Genomic DNA, 15,984 nt, shown 5'->3' with positions numbered 1-15,984 from the left:
GTGTGAGGGGGGGGTGTACCTCTCCAGGGACAGTTTCCTGAAAATGTTGTTGACGGTCTCCAGGTCGTAGGAATCTAAACATTCTGACTGGTGGGAGGAGGAGGAGGAGTGGAGTGAGGGAGGACCACGTGTTTCCATTTCCTCATCTGGACAGAGAGAGGGGGAGGGAGAGGGATGATTAGAGGGGTATAGGGTCTACAGGTATACAGTATGGGGCAGTAGGGTATAGGGTCTACAGGTATACAGTATGGGGCTGTAGGGTATAGGATCTACAGGTATACAGTATGGGGCTGTAGGGTATAGGGTCTATAGGTATACAGTATGGGGCTGCAGGTTATAGGGTCTACAATATGGGACTGTAGGGTATAGGGTCTAGAGTATGGGGCTGTAGGGTATAGGGTCTACAGGTATACAGTATGGGACTGTAGGGTATAGGGTCTACAGGTATACAGTATGGGGCTGTAGGGTATAGGGTCTACAATATGGGACTGTAGGGTATAGGGTCTAGAGTATGGGGCTGTAGGGTATAGGGTCTACAGGTATACAGTATGGGACTGTAGGGTATAGGGTCTACAGGTATACAGTATGAGGCTGTAGGGTATAGGATCTATAGGTATACAGTATGGGCTTTAGGGTATAAGGTCTACAGGTATACAGTATGGGGCTGTAGGGTATAGGGTCTATAGTATGGGGTAGTAGGGTATAGGGTCTACAGGTATACAGTATGGGCTTTAGGGTATAGGGTCTACAGGTATACAGTATGGGGCTGTAGATTATAGGGTCTACAATATGGGACTGTAGGGTATAGGGTCTAGAGGTATACAGTATGGGGCTGTAGGGTATAGGGTCTACAGTATGGGGCAGTGGGGTATAGGGTCTAGAGGTATACAGTATGGGGCTGTAGGGTATAGGGTCTACAGTATGGGGCAGTGGGGTATAGGGTCTACAGGTATACAGTATGGGGCTGTAGGGTATAGGGTCTATAGTATGGGTCAGTAGGGTATAGGGTCTAGAAGTATACAGTATGGGCCTGTAGGGTATAGGGTCTACAGTATGGGGCAGTAGGGTATAGGGTCTATAGGTATACAGTATGGGGCAGTAGGGTATAGGGTCTATAGGTCAATAGTATGGGGCTGTAGGGTATAGGGTCTATAGTATGGGGCAGTAGGGTATAGGGTCTATAGGTATACAGTATGGAGCAGTAGGGTATACAGTATGGGCTTTAGGGTATAGGGTCTACAGTATGGGGCAGTAGGGTATAGGGTCTATAGGTATACAGTATGGGACAGTAGGGTATACAGTCTACAGGTATACAGTATGGGCTTTAGGGTATAGGGTCTACAGTATGGGGCAGTAGGGTATAGGGTCTATAGTATGGGTCAGTAGGGTATAGGGTCTACAGGTATACAGTATGGGGCTGTAGATTATAGGGTCTACAATATGGGACTGTAGGGTATAGGGTCTAGAGGTATACAGTATGGGGCTGTAGGGTATAGGGTCTACAGTATGGGGCAGTGGGGTATAGGGTCTAGAGGTATACAGTATGGGGCTGTAGGGTATAGGGTCTACAGTATGGGGCAGTGGGGTATAGGGTCTACAGGTATACAGTATGGGGCTGTAGGGTATAGGGTCTATAGTATGGGTCAGTAGGGTATAGGGTCTAGAAATATACAGTATGGGCCTGTAGGGTATAGGGTCTACAGTATGGGGCAGTAGGGTATAGGGTCTATAGGTATACAGTATGGGGCAGTAGGGTATAGGGTCTATAGGTCAATAGTATGGGGCTGTAGGGTATAGGGTCTATAGTATGGGGCAGTAGGGTATAGGGTCTATAGGTATACAGTATGGGGCAGTAGGGTATACAGTCTACAGGTATACAGTATGGGCTTTAGGGTATAGGGTCTACAGGTATACAGGGGCTTTAGGGTATAGGGTCTACAGTATGGGGCAGTAGGGTATAGGGTCTATAGGTATACAGTATGGGACAGTAGGGTATACAGTCTACAGGTATACAGTATGGGCTTTAGGGTATAGGGTCTACAGTATGGGGCAGTAGGGTATAGGGTCTATAGTATGGGTCAGTAGGGTATAGGGTCTAGAAGTATACAGTATGGGCCTGTAGGGTATAGGGTCTACAGTATGGGGCAGTAGGGTATAGGGTCTATAGGTATACAGTATGGGGCAGTAGGGTATAGGGTCTATAGGTCAATAGTATGGGGCTGTAGGGTATAGGGTCTATAGTATGGGGCAGTAGGGTATAGGGTCTATAGGTATACAGTATGGGGCAGTAGGGTATAGGGTCTATAGGTATACAGTCTGGGGCTGTAGGGTATAGGGTCTACAGTATGGGGCTGTAGGGTATAGGGTCTACAGTATGGGGCAGTAGGGTATAGGGTCTATAGGTATACAGTATGGGGCTGTAGGGTATAGGGTCTATAGGTATACAGTATGGGGCTGTAGGGTATAGGGTCTACAGTATGGGGCAGTAGGGTATAGGGTCTACAGGTATACAGTGTGGGGCAGTAGGGTATAGGGTCTACAGGTATACAGTATGGGGCTGTAGGGTATAGGGTCTACAGGTATACAGTATGGGACTGTAGGGTATAGGGTCTACAGGTATACAGTATGGGGCTGTAGGGTATAGGATCTATAGGTATACAGTATGGGCTTTAGGGTATAGGGTCTACAGGTATACAGTATGGGGCTGTAGGGTATAGGGTCTATAGTATGGGGCAGTAGGGTATAGGGTCTACAGGTATACAGTATGGGCTTTAGGGTATAGGGTCTACAGGTATACAGTATGGGGCTGTAGATTATAGGGTCTACAATATGGGACTGTAGGGTATAGGGTCTAGAGGTATACAGTATGGGGCTGTAGGGTATAGGGTCTACAGTATGGGGCAGTGGGGTATAGGGTCTAGAGGTATACAGTATGGGGCTGTAGGGTATAGGGTCTACAGTATGGGGCAGTGGGGTATAGGGTCTACAGGTATACAGTATGGGGCTGTAGGGTATAGGGTCTATAGTATGGGTCAGTAGGGTATAGGGTCTAGAAGTATACAGTATGGGCCTGTAGGGTATAGGGTCTACAGTATGGGGCAGTAGGGTATAGGGTCTATAGGTATACAGTATGGGGCAGTAGGGTATAGGGTCTATAGGTCAATAGTATGGGGCTGTAGGGTATAGGGTCTATAGTATGGGGCAGTAGGGTATAGGGTCTATAGGTATACAGTATGGAGCAGTCTAGGTATACAGTATGGGCTTTAGGGTATAGGGTCTACAGTATGGGGCAGTAGGGTATAGGGTCTATAGGTATACAGTATGGGACAGTAGGGTATACAGTCTACAGGTATACAGTATGGGCTTTAGGGTATAGGGTCTACAGTATGGGGCAGTAGGGTATAGGGTCTATAGTATGGGTCAGTAGGGTATAGGGTCTACAGGTATACAGTATGGGGCTGTAGATTATAGGGTCTACAATATGGGACTGTAGGGTATAGGGTCTAGAGGTATACAGTATGGGGCTGTAGGGTATAGGGTCTACAGTATGGGGCAGTGGGGTATAGGGTCTAGAGGTATACAGTATGGGGCTGTAGGGTATAGGGTCTACAGTATGGGGCAGTGGGGTATAGGGTCTACAGGTATACAGTATGGGGCTGTAGGGTATAGGGTCTATAGTATGGGTCAGTAGGGTATAGGGTCTAGAAATATACAGTATGGGCCTGTAGGGTATAGGGTCTACAGTATGGGGCAGTAGGGTATAGGGTCTATAGGTATACAGTATGGGGCAGTAGGGTATAGGGTCTATAGGTCAATAGTATGGGGCTGTAGGGTATAGGGTCTATAGTATGGGGCAGTAGGGTATAGGGTCTATAGGTATACAGTATGGGGCAGTAGGGTATACAGTCTACAGGTATACAGTATGGGCTTTAGGGTATAGGGTCTACAGTATGGGGCAGTAGGGTATAGGGTCTATAGGTATACAGTATGGGACAGTAGGGTATACAGTCTACAGGTATACAGTATGGGCTTTAGGGTATAGGGTCTACAGTATGGGGCAGTAGGGTATAGGGTCTATAGTATGGGTCAGTAGGGTATAGGGTCTAGAAGTATACAGTATGGGCCTGTAGGGTATAGGGTCTACAGTATGGGGCAGTAGGGTATAGGGTCTATAGGTATACAGTATGGGGCAGTAGGGTATAGGGTCTATAGGTCAATAGTATGGGGCTGTAGGGTATAGGGTCTATAGTATGGGGCAGTAGGGTATAGGGTCTATAGGTATACAGTATGGGGCAGTAGGGTATAGGGTCTATAGGTATACAGTCTGGGGCTGTAGGGTATAGGGTCTACAGTATGGGGCTGTAGGGTATAGGGTCTACAGTATGGGGCAGTAGGGTATAGGGTCTATAGGTATACAGTATGGGGCTGTAGGGTATAGGGTCTATAGGTATACAGTATGGGGCTGTAGGGTATAGGGTCTACAGTATGGGGCAGTAGGGTATAGGGTCTACAGGTATACAGTGTGGGGCAGTAGGGTATAGGGTCTACAGGTATACAGTATGGGGCTGTAGGGTATAGGGTCTATAGGTATACAGTATGGGACTGTAGGGTATAGGGTCTACAGGTATACAGTATGGGGCTGTAGGGTATAGGATCTATAGGTATACAGTATGGGCTTTAGGGTATAGGGTCTACAGGTATACAGTATGGGGCTGTAGGGTATAGGGTCTACAGTATGGGGCAGTAGGGTATAGGGTCTACAGGTATACAGTATGGGCTTTAGGGTATAGGGTCTACACAGGTATACAGTATGGGGCTGTAGATTATAGGGTCTACAATATGGGACTGTAGGGTATAGGGTCTAGAGGTATACAGTATGGGGCTGTAGGGTATAGGGTATACAGTATGGGGCAGTGGGGTATAGGGTCTAGAGGTATACAGTGGCTGTAGGGTATAGGGTCTACAGTATGGGGCAGTGGGGTATAGGGTCTACAGGTATACAGTATGGGGCTGTAGGGTATAGGGTCTATAGTATGGGTCAGTAGGGTATAGGGTCTAGAAGTATACAGTATGGGCCTGTAGGGTATAGGGTCTACAGTATGGGGCAGTAGGGTATAGGGTCTATAGGTATACAGTATGGGGCAGTAGGGTATAGGGTCTATAGGTCAATAGTATGGGGCTGTAGGGTATAGGGTCTATAGTATGGGGCAGTAGGGTATAGGGTCTATAGGTATACAGTATGGGGCAGTAGGGTATACAGTCTACAGGTATACAGTATGGGCTTTAGGGTATAGGGTCTACAGTATGGGGCAGTAGGGTATAGGGTCTATAGGTATACAGTATGGGACAGTAGGGTATACAGTCTACAGGTATACAGTATGGGCTTTAGGGTATAGGGTCTACAGTATGGGGCAGTAGGGTATAGGGTCTATAGTATGGGTCAGTAGGGTATAGGGTCTAGAAGTATACAGTATGGGCCTGTAGGGTATAGGGTCTACAGTATGGGGCAGTAGGGTATAGGGTCTATAGGTATACAGTATGGGGCAGTAGGGTATAGGGTCTATAGGTCAATAGTATGGGGCTGTAGGGTATAGGGTCTATAGTATGGGGCAGTAGGGTATAGGGTCTATAGGTATACAGTATGGGGCAGTAGGGTATAGGGTCTATAGGTATACAGTCTGGGGCTGTAGGGTATAGGGTCTACAGTATGGGGCTGTAGGGTATAGGGTCTACAGTATGGGGCAGTAGGGTATAGGGTCTATAGGTATACAGTATGGGGCTGTAGGGTATAGGGTCTATAGGTATACAGTATGGGGCTGTAGGGTATAGGGTCTACAGTATGGGGCAGTAGGGTATAGGGTCTACAGGTATACAGTGTGGGGCAGTAGGGTATAGGGTCTACAGGTATACAGTATGGGGCAGTAGGGTATAGGGTCTACAGGTATACAGTATGGGGCAGTAGGGTATAGGGTCTACAGGTATACAGTATGGGGCAGTATGGTATAGGGTCTATAGGTATACAGTATGGGGCTGTAGAGTATAGGGTCTATAGTATGGGGCAGTAGGGTATAGGGTCTATAGGTATACAGTATGGGGCTGTAGGGTATATGGTCTACAGTATGGGGCTGTAGGGTATAGGGTCTACAATATGGGACTGTAGGGTATAGGGTCTATAGTATGGGTCAGTAGGGTATAGGGTCTAGAAGTATACAGTATGGGCCTGTAGGGTATAGGGTCTACAGTATGGGGCAGTAGGGTATAGGGTCTATAGGTATACAGTATGGGGCAGTAGGGTATAGGGTCTATAGGTCAATAGTATGGGGCTGTAGGGTATAGGGTCTATAGTATGGGGCAGTAGGGTATAGGGTCTATAGGTATACAGTATGGGGCAGTAGGGTATACAGTCTACAGGTATACAGTATGGGCTTTAGGGTATAGGGTCTACAGTATGGGGCAGTAGGGTATAGGGTCTATAGGTATACAGTATGGGACAGTAGGGTATACAGTCTACAGGTATACAGTATGGGCTTTAGGGTATAGGGTCTACAGTATGGGGCAGTAGGGTATAGGGTCTATAGTATGGGTCAGTAGGGTATAGGGTCTAGAAGTATACAGTATGGGCCTGTAGGGTATAGGGTCTACAGTATGGGGCAGTAGGGTATAGGGTCTATAGGTATACAGTATGGGGCAGTAGGGTATAGGGTCTATAGGTCAATAGTATGGGGCTGTAGGGTATAGGGTCTATAGTATGGGGCAGTAGGGTATAGGGTCTATAGGTATACAGTATGGGGCAGTAGGGTATAGGGTCTATAGGTATACAGTCTGGGGCTGTAGGGTATAGGGTCTACAGTATGGGGCTGTAGGGTATAGGGTCTACAGTATGGGGCAGTAGGGTATAGGGTCTATAGGTATACAGTATGGGGCTGTAGGGTATAGGGTATGGGGCTGTAGGGTATAGGGTCTATAGGTATACAGTATGGGGCTGTAGGGTATAGGGTCTACAGTATGGGGCAGTAGGGTATAGGGTCTACAGGTATACAGTATGGGGCAGTAGGGTATAGGGTCTACAGGTATACAGTATGGGGCAGTAGGGTATAGGGTCTACAGGTATACAGTATGGGGCAGTAGGGTATAGGGTCTATAGTATGGGGCAGTAGGGTATAGGGTCTATAGGTATACAGTATGGGGCAGTAGGGTATAGGGTCTATAGGTATACAGTATGGGGCTGTAGGGTATATGGTCTACAGTATGGGGCTGTAGGGTATAGGGTCTACAATATGGGGCAGTAGGGTATGGGTCTATAGCTGTAGGGTATAGGGTCTATAGGTATACAGTATGGGGCTGTAGGGTATAGGGTCTATAGGTATACAGTATGGGGCAGTAGTAGGGTATAGGGTCTACAGTATGGGGCAGTAGGGTACAGGTATACAGTGTGGGGCAGTAGGGTATAGGGTCTACAGGTATACAGTATGGGGCAGTAGGGTATAGGGTCTACAGGTATACAGTATGGGGCAGTAGGGTATAGGGTCTACAGGTATACAGTATGGGGCAGTATGGTATAGGGTCTATAGGTATACAGTATGGGGCTGTAGAGTATAGGGTCTATAGTATGGGGCAGTAGGGTATAGGGTCTATAGGTATACAGTATGGGGCTGTAGGGTATATGGTCTACAGTATGGGGCTGTAGGGTATAGGGTCTACAATATGGGACTGTAGGGTATAGGGTCTATAGTATGGGTCAGTAGGGTATAGGGTCTAGAAGTATACAGTATGGGCCTGTAGGGTATAGGGTCTACAGTATGGGGCAGTAGGGTATAGGGTCTATAGGTATACAGTATGGGGCAGTAGGGTATAGGGTCTATAGGTCAATAGTATGGGGCTGTAGGGTATAGGGTCTATAGTATGGGGCAGTAGGGTATAGGGTCTATAGGTATACAGTATGGGGCAGTAGGGTATACAGTCTACAGGTATACAGTATGGGCTTTAGGGTATAGGGTCTACAGTATGGGGCAGTAGGGTATAGGGTCTATAGGTATACAGTATGGGACAGTAGGGTATACAGTCTACAGGTATACAGTATGGGCTTTAGGGTATAGGGTCTACAGTATGGGGCAGTAGGGTATAGGGTCTATAGTATGGGTCAGTAGGGTATAGGGTCTAGAAGTATACAGTATGGGCCTGTAGGGTATAGGGTCTACAGTATGGGGCAGTAGGGTATAGGGTCTATAGGTATACAGTATGGGGCAGTAGGGTATAGGGTCTATAGGTCAATAGTATGGGGCTGTAGGGTATAGGGTCTATAGTATGGGGCAGTAGGGTATAGGGTCTATAGGTATACAGTATGGGGCAGTAGGGTATAGGGTCTATAGGTATACAGTCTGGGGCTGTAGGGTATAGGGTCTACAGTATGGGGCTGTAGGGTATAGGGTCTACAGTATGGGGCAGTAGGGTATAGGGTCTATAGGTATACAGTATGGGGCTGTAGGGTATAGGGTCTATAGGTATACAGTATGGGGCTGTAGGGTATAGGGTCTACAGTATGGGGCAGTAGGGTATAGGGTCTACAGGTATACAGTATGGGGCAGTAGGGTATAGGGTCTACAGGTATACAGTATGGGGCAGTAGGGTATAGGGTCTACAGGTATACAGTATGGGGCAGTAGGGTATAGGGTCTACAGGTATACAGTATGGGGCAGTATGGTATAGGGTCTATAGGTATACAGTATGGGGCTGTAGAGTATAGGGTCTATAGTATGGGGCAGTAGGGTATAGGGTCTATAGGTATACAGCATGGGGCTGTAGGGTATATGGTCTACAGTATGGGGCTGTAGGGTATAGGGTCTACAATATGGGACTGTAGGGTATAGGGTCTATAGTATGGGTCAGTAGGGTATAGGGTCTAGAATTATACAGTATGGGCCTGTAGGGTATAGGGTCTACAGTATGGGGCAGTAGGGTATAGGGTCTATAGGTATACAGTATGGGGCAGTAGGGTATAGGGTCTATAGGTCAATAGTATCGGGCTGTAGGGTATAGGGTCTATAGTATGGGGCAGTAGGGTATAGGGTCTATAGGTATACAGTATGGGGCAGTAGGGTATACAGTCTACAGGTATACAGTATGGGCTTCAGGATATAGGGTCTACAGTATGGGGCAGTAGGGTATAGGGTCTATAGTATGGGTCAGTAGGGTATAGGGTCTAGAAGTATACAGTATGGGCCTGTAGGGTATAGGGTCTACAGTATGGGGCAGTAGGGTATAGGGTCTATAGGTATACATTATGAGGCAGTAGGGTATAGGGTCTATAGGTCAATAGTATGGGGCTGTAGGGTATAGGGTCTATAGTATGGGGCAGTAGGGTATAGGGTCTATAGGTATACAGTATGGGGCAGTAGGGTATAGGGTCTATAGGTATACAGTATGGGGCTGTAGGGTATAGGGTCTACAGTATGGGGCTGTAGGGTATAGGGTCTACAGTATGGGGCAGTAGGGTATAGGGTCTATAGGTATACAGTATGGGGCTGTAGGGTATAGGGTCTATAAGTATACAGTATGGGGCTGTAGGGTATAGGGTCTATAGTATGGGGCAGTAGGGTATAGGGTCTATAGGTATACAGTATGGGGCTGTAGGGTATAGGGTCTACAGTATGGGGCAGTAGGGTATAGGGTCTACAGGTATACAGTATGGGCTTTAGGGTATAGGGTCTACAGGTATACAGTATGGGGCTGTAGATTATAGGGTCTACAATATGGGACTGTAGGGTATAGGGTCTAGAGGTATACAGTATGAGGCTGTAGGGTATAGGGTCTACAGTATGGGGCTGTAGGGTATAGGGTCTACAATATGGGACTGTAGGGTATAGGGTCTATAGTATGGGTCAGTAGGGTATAGGGTCTAGAAATATACAGTATGGGCCTGTAGGGTATAGGGTCTACAGTATGGGGCAGTAGGGTATAGGGTCTATAGGTATACAGTATGGGGCAGTAGGGTATAGGGTCTATAGGTCAATAGTATCGGGCTGTAGGGTATAGGGTCTATAGTATGGGGCAGTAGGGTATAGGGTCTATAGGTATACAGTATGGGGCAGTAGGGTATACAGTCTACAGGTATACAGTATGGGCTTCAGGGTATAGGGTCTACAGTATGGGGCAGTAGGGTATAGGGTCTATAGTATGGGTCAGTAGGGTATAGGGTCTAGAAGTATACAGTATGGGCCTGTAGGGTATAGGGTCTACAGTATGGGGCAGTAGGGTATAGGGTCTATAGGTATACATTATGAGGCAGTAGGGTATAGGGTCTATAGGTCAATAGTATGGGGCTGTAGGGTATAGGGTCTATAGTATGGGGCAGTAGGGTATAGGGTCTATAGGTATACAGTATGGGGCAGTAGGGTATAGGGTCTATAGGTATACAGTATGGGGCTGTAGGGTATAGGGTCTACAGTATGGGGCTGTAGGGTATAGGGTCTACAGTATGGGGCTGTAGGGTATAGGGTCTATAAGTATACAGTATGGGGCTGTAGGGTATAGGGTCTATAGTATGGGGCAGTAGGGTATAGGGTCTATAGGTATACAGTATGGGGCAGTAGGGTATAGGGTCTACAGGTATACAGTATGGGGCAGTAGGGTATAGGGTCTACAGGTATACAGTATGGGGCAGTAGGGTATAGGGTCTACAGGTATACAGTATGGGGCAGTAGGGTATAGGGTCTATAGGTATACAGTATGGGGCTGTAGAGTATAGGGTCTATAGTATGGGGCAGTAGGGTATAGGGTCTATAGGTATACAGTATGGGGCTGTAGGGTATATGGTCTACAGTATGGGCAGTAGGGTATAGGGTCTACAGGTATACAGTGTGGGGCAGTAGGGTATAGGGTCTACACGTATACAGTATGGGGCAGTAGGGTATAGGGTCTATAGGTATACAGTATGGGGCTGTAGGGTATAGGGTCTACAGGTATACAGTATGGGGCAGTAGGGTATAGGGTCTATAGGTATACAGTATGGGGCTGTAGAGTATAGGGTCTATAGTCTGGGGCAGTAGGGTATAGGGTCTATAGGTATACAGTATGGGGCTGTAGGGTATAGTGTCTATAGAATGGGGCTGTAGGGTATACGGTCTATAGAATGGGGCTGTAGGGTATAGGGTCCATAGTTTGGGGCTGTAGGGTATAGGACATCTACAGTCTCAGGTACCTTACCATAATCCATGTTGTCTACACACTCATATTCAAAGTCACAGAGGCTGAAACGGAGAAAGAAAAATGTAGTCAGAAGTTTGAAATCTTTTTCCAATGTATTGGGTGTAGGGTAAAGGGTATAGGGTGTAGGGTAAAGGGTGTAGGGTATAGGGTAAAGGGTACAGGGTAAAGGGTGTAGTGTAAATGGTGTAGGGTATAGGGTATAGGGCAAAGGGTGTAGGGTAAAGGGTACAGGGTAAAGGGTGTAGGGTAAAGGGTGTAGGGTAAAGGGTGTAGCATAAATGGTGTATGGTAAAGGGTAAAGGGTATAGGGTGTAGCGTAAATGGTGTATGGTATAGGGTAAAGGGTATAGGGTGTAGCGTAAATGGTGTAGGGTAAAAGTGTAGGGTAAAGGGTGTAGGGTGTAGGGTAAAGGGTGTAGGGTAAAGGGTGTAGGGTAAAGGGTATAGTATAAAGGGTGTAGGGTAAAAGGTGTAGGGTAAAGGGTATAGGGTAAAGGGTGTAGGGTAAAGGGTATAGTGTAAAGGGTGTAGGATAAAGGGTAAAGGGTGTAGTGTAAAGGGTGTAGGGTAAAGGGTGTAGGGTAAATGGTAAAGAGTGTAGTGTAAAGGGTGTAGGGTAAAGGGTGTAGTGTAAAGGGTGTAGGGTAAAGGGTGTAGGGTAAAGGGTGTAGTGTAAAGGGTGTAGGGTAAAGGGTATAGTGTAAAGGGTGTAGGGTAAAGGGTAAATGGTGTAGGGTAAAGGGTGTAGTGTAAAGGGTGTAGGGTATAGGGTAAAGGGTACAGGGTAAAGGGTGTAGGGTAAATGGTGTAGGGTAAAGGGTGTAGGGTAAAGGGTGTAGGGTAAAGGGTGTAGCGTAAATGGTGTAGGGTAAAGGGTGTAGGGTAAAGGGTGTTGATTATAGTGTAAAGGGTGTAGGGTAAAGGGTGTAGTGTAAAGGGTGTAGGGTATAGGGTAAAGGGTGTAGGGTAAAGGGTGTAGGGTAAAGGGTATAGTGTAAAGGGTGTAGGGTAAAGGGTGTAGCGTAAATGGTGTATGGTAAAGGGTGTAGGGTAAAGGGTGTAGGGTAACGGTTGTAGGGTAAAGGGTGTAGGGTAACGGTTGTAGGGTAAAGGGTATAGGGTAATGGTTGTAGGGTAAAGGGTGTAGTGTAAAGGGTGTAGGGTATAGGGTAAAGGGTGTAGGGTAAAGGGTAAATGGTGTAGGGTAAAGGGTGTAGGGTATAGGGTGTAGGCTAAAGGGTGTAGGGTAAAGGGTAAAATGTATAGGGTGTAGGGTAAAGGGTGTAGCGTAAATGGTGTAGGGTAAAGGGTGTAGGGTAAATGGTAAAGGGTGTAGGGTATAGGGTAAAGGGTACAGGGTAAAGGGTGTAGGGTAAATGGTGTAGGGTAAAGGGTGTAGGGTAAAGGGTGTAGGCTAAAGGGTGTAGGGTAAAGGGTGTAGTGTAAAGGGTGTAGGGTAAAGGGTATAGGGTAAAGGGTGTAGGGTAAAGGGTGTAGGGTATAGGGTAAAGGGTGTAGGGTAAAGGGTATAGTGTAAAGGGTGTAGGGTAAAGGGTAAAATGTGTAGGGTATAGGGTGTAGGGTAAAGGGTGTAGCGTAAATGGTGTAGGGTAAAGGGTGTAGGGTAAAGGGTGTAGGGTAAAGGGTATAGGGTAACGGTTGTAGGGTAAAGGGTAAAGGGTGTAGGGTAAAGGGTATAGGGTGTAGCGTAAATGGTGTATGGTATAGGGTAAAGGGTATAGGGTGTAGCGTAAATGGTGTAGGGTAAAAGGTGTAGGGTAAAGGGTGTAGGGTATAGGGTAAAGGGTGTAGGGTAAAGGGTGTAGGGTAAAGGGTGTAGGGTAAATGGTAAAGGGTGTAGGGTAAAGGGTGTAGCGTAAATGGTGTAGGGTAAAGGGTGGAGGGTATAGTGTAAAGGGTGTAGGGTAAAGGGTGTAGGCTAAAGGGTGTAGGGTAAAGGGTGTAGGGTAAAGGGTGTAGTGTAAAGGGTGTAGGGTAAAGGGTGTAGTGTAAAGGGTGTAGGGTAAAGGGTATAGGGTAAAGGGTGTAGGGTAAAGGGTAAAATGTATAGGGTGTAGGGTAAAGGGTGTAGCGTAAATGGTGTAGGGTAAAGGGTGTAGGGTAAAGGGTATAGGGTAAAGGGTATAGTGTAAAGGGTGTAGGGTAAAGGGTGTAGTGTAAAGGGTGTAGGGTAAAGGGTGTAGGGTAAATGGTGTAGTGTAAAGGGTGTAGGGTATAGGGTAAAGGGTGTAGGGTGTAGTGTAAAGGGTGTAGGGTAAAAGGGTGTAGGGTAAAGGGTGTAGTGTAAAGGGTAAAATGGTGTAGGGTGTAGTGTAAAGGGTATAGGGTAAAATGGTGTAGGGTGTAGGGTAAATGGTGTAAGGTAAAGGGTGTAGTGTAAAGGGTATAGGGTAAAAGGGTAAAGGGTGTAGGGTAAATGGTGTAGGGTAAAGGGTGTAGTGTAAAGGGTGTAGTGTAAAGGGTGTAGGGTAAAGGGTGTAGTGTAAAGGGTATAGGGTAAAGGGTATAGGGTAAAGGGTGTAGGGTAAAGGGTGTAGGGTGAATGGTGTAGTGTAAAGGGTGTAGGGTAAAGGGTGTAGTGTAAAGCGTGTAGGGTAAAGGGTATAGGGTAAAGGGTAAATGGTGTAGGGTAAAGGGTGTGTAGGGTAAAGGGTATAGGGTAAAGGGTGTAGCGTAAATGGTATAGGGTAAAGGGTGTAGGGTGTAGGGTAAAGGGTAAAGGGTGTAGGGTGTAGGGTAAAGGGTGTAGCGTAAATGGTGTAGGGTAAAGGGTATAGGGCAAAGGGTGTAGGGTAAAGGGTGTAGGTTAAAGGGTAAAGGGTATAGGGTAAAGGGTGTAGAGTAAAGGAAGAAGGCTGTAGGGTAAATGGTGTAGGGTAAAGGGTGTAGGGTAAAGGGTAAATGGTGTAGGGTATAGGGTGTAGGGTAAAGGGTGTAGGGTAAAGGGTGTAGGGTAAAGGGTATAGGGTAAAGGGTGTAGCGTAAATGGTGTAGGGTAAAGGGTATAGGGTAAAGGCTGTAGGGTAAAGGGTGTAGGGTAAAGGGTGTATGGTATAGGGTGTAGCGTAAATGGTGTAGGGTAAAGGGTGTAGGGTAAATGGTTTTGGGTAAGGGGTGTAGTGTTTAGGTTAAATGTAAATGTAAATGTGTAGGAAGAATTGTTTAGGGTTTAGGGAGTAGGGTGAAGTATTTAGGTGTAGGGAGTAGGGTGAAGTGTTTAGGGTATAGGGTAAATGGTGTAGGGTAAATGGTTTAGGGTAAAGGGTGTAGGGTATAGGGTGTAGGGTAAATGGTTTAGGGTAAAGGGTGTAGGGTATAGGGTAAAGGGTGTAGGCTAAATGGTTTAGGGTGTAGGGAGTAGGGTGAAGTGTTTAGGGTGTAGGGGTTAGGGTGAAGTGTTTAGGATGTTGGGTGAAGTGTTTAGGGTGTGAAGTGCTTACGGTGTGAAGTGTTTAGGGTGTAGTTTTTAGGGTGTATAGTGAAGCGTTTAGGGTGTAGGGTGAAGTGTTTCAGGTTTAGGGTGAAGTGTTTAGGGTGTAAGGTGAAGTGTTTCAGGTGTAGGGAGAATTGTTCAGGGTGTAGGGTGAAGTGTTTTGGGTGTAGGGATAATTGTTTAGGGTGTAGGGAGTAGGGTGAAGTATTTAGGGTGTAGGGTGTAGGGTGACGTGTTTAGGGAGTAGGGTGTAGGGTGAAGTGTTTAGGGTGTAGGGTGAAGTGTTTAGGGTGTAGGGTGAAGTGTTTATGGAGTAGGGTGAAGTGTTTAGGGAGTAGGGTGTAGGGTGAAGTGTTTAGGGTGTAGCGTAAAGTGTTTAGGGAGTAGGGTGTAGGGTGAAGTGTTTAGGGTGTAGGGTGAAGTGTTTAGGGAGTAGGGTGAAGTGTTTAGGGTGTAGGGAGTAGGGTGAAGTGTTTAGGGTGTAGGGTGAAGTGTTTAGGGAGTAGGGTGAAGTGTTTAGGGAGTAGGGTGTAGGGTGAAGTGTTTAGGGTATAGGGTGAAGTGTTTAGGGTGTAGGGTGAAGTGTTTAGGGTGAAGTGTTTAGGGTGAAGTGTTTAGGGAGTAGGGTGAAGGGTTTAGGGAGTAGGGTGTAGGGTGAAGTGTTTAGGGAGGAGGGTGAAGTGTTTAGGGTGTAGGGTGAAGTGTTTAGGGTGTAGGGTGAAGTGTTTAGGGTGTAGGGTGAAGTGTTTAGGGAGTAGGGTGTAGGGTGAAGTGTTTAGGGTGTAGGGTGAAGTGTTTAGGGAGTAGGGTGAAGTGTTTAGGGTGTAGGGTGAAGTGTTTAGGGTGTAGGGTGAAGTGTTTAGGGAGTAGGGTGAAGTGTTTAGGGTGAAGTGTTTAGGGTGTAGGGTGAAGTGTTTAGGGTGTAGGGTGAAGTGTTTAGGGTGTAGGGTGAAGTGTTTAAGGAGTAGGGTGAAGTGTTTAGGGTGTAGGGTGAAGTGTTTAGTGTGTAGGGTGAAGTGTTTAGGGTGTAGGGTGAAGTGTTTAGGGTGTAGGGTGAAGTGTTTAGGGTGTAGGGTGAAGTGTTTAGGGAGTAGGGTGAAGTGTTTAGGGTGTAGTGTTTAGGGAGTAGGGTGAAGTGTTTAGGGTGTAGGGTGAAGTGTTTAGGGTGTAGGGTGAAGTGTTTAGGGTGTAGGGTGAAGTGTTTAGGGAGTAGGGTGAAGTGTTTAGGGAGTTGGGTGAAGTGTTTAGGGAGTAGGGTGAAGTGTTTAGGGTGTAGGGTGAAGTGTTTAGGGAGTTGGGTGAAGTGTTTAGGGTGTAGGGTGAAG

General features: G+C 46.8%; 1 protein-coding gene across 1 annotated transcript in view; it reads right to left on the bottom strand.

The window, feature by feature from the left end:
* The window catches only part of card11 (caspase recruitment domain family, member 11), a 173,422-nt gene that overhangs the window by 59,778 nt on the left and 97,660 nt on the right, over positions 1-15,984 (bottom strand). The window contains exons 16-17 of the mRNA XM_046333844.1: positions 11,203-11,246; positions 20-146 (exon numbers count right to left, since the gene is read on the bottom strand). Of these exons, the coding sequence (XP_046189800.1) occupies positions 20-146; positions 11,203-11,246 (171 nt within the window). The remainder of the gene's footprint in view (positions 1-19; positions 147-11,202; positions 11,247-15,984) is intronic.

Source organism: Oncorhynchus gorbuscha, unplaced genomic scaffold (assembly GCF_021184085.1).
Source record: "Oncorhynchus gorbuscha isolate QuinsamMale2020 ecotype Even-year unplaced genomic scaffold, OgorEven_v1.0 Un_scaffold_537, whole genome shotgun sequence".
Taxonomy (NCBI): domain Eukaryota; kingdom Metazoa; phylum Chordata; class Actinopteri; order Salmoniformes; family Salmonidae; genus Oncorhynchus; species Oncorhynchus gorbuscha.
The sequence above is the reverse complement of the archived record's forward strand: the minus strand, read 5'-3'. Positions and strand labels throughout refer to the sequence as shown.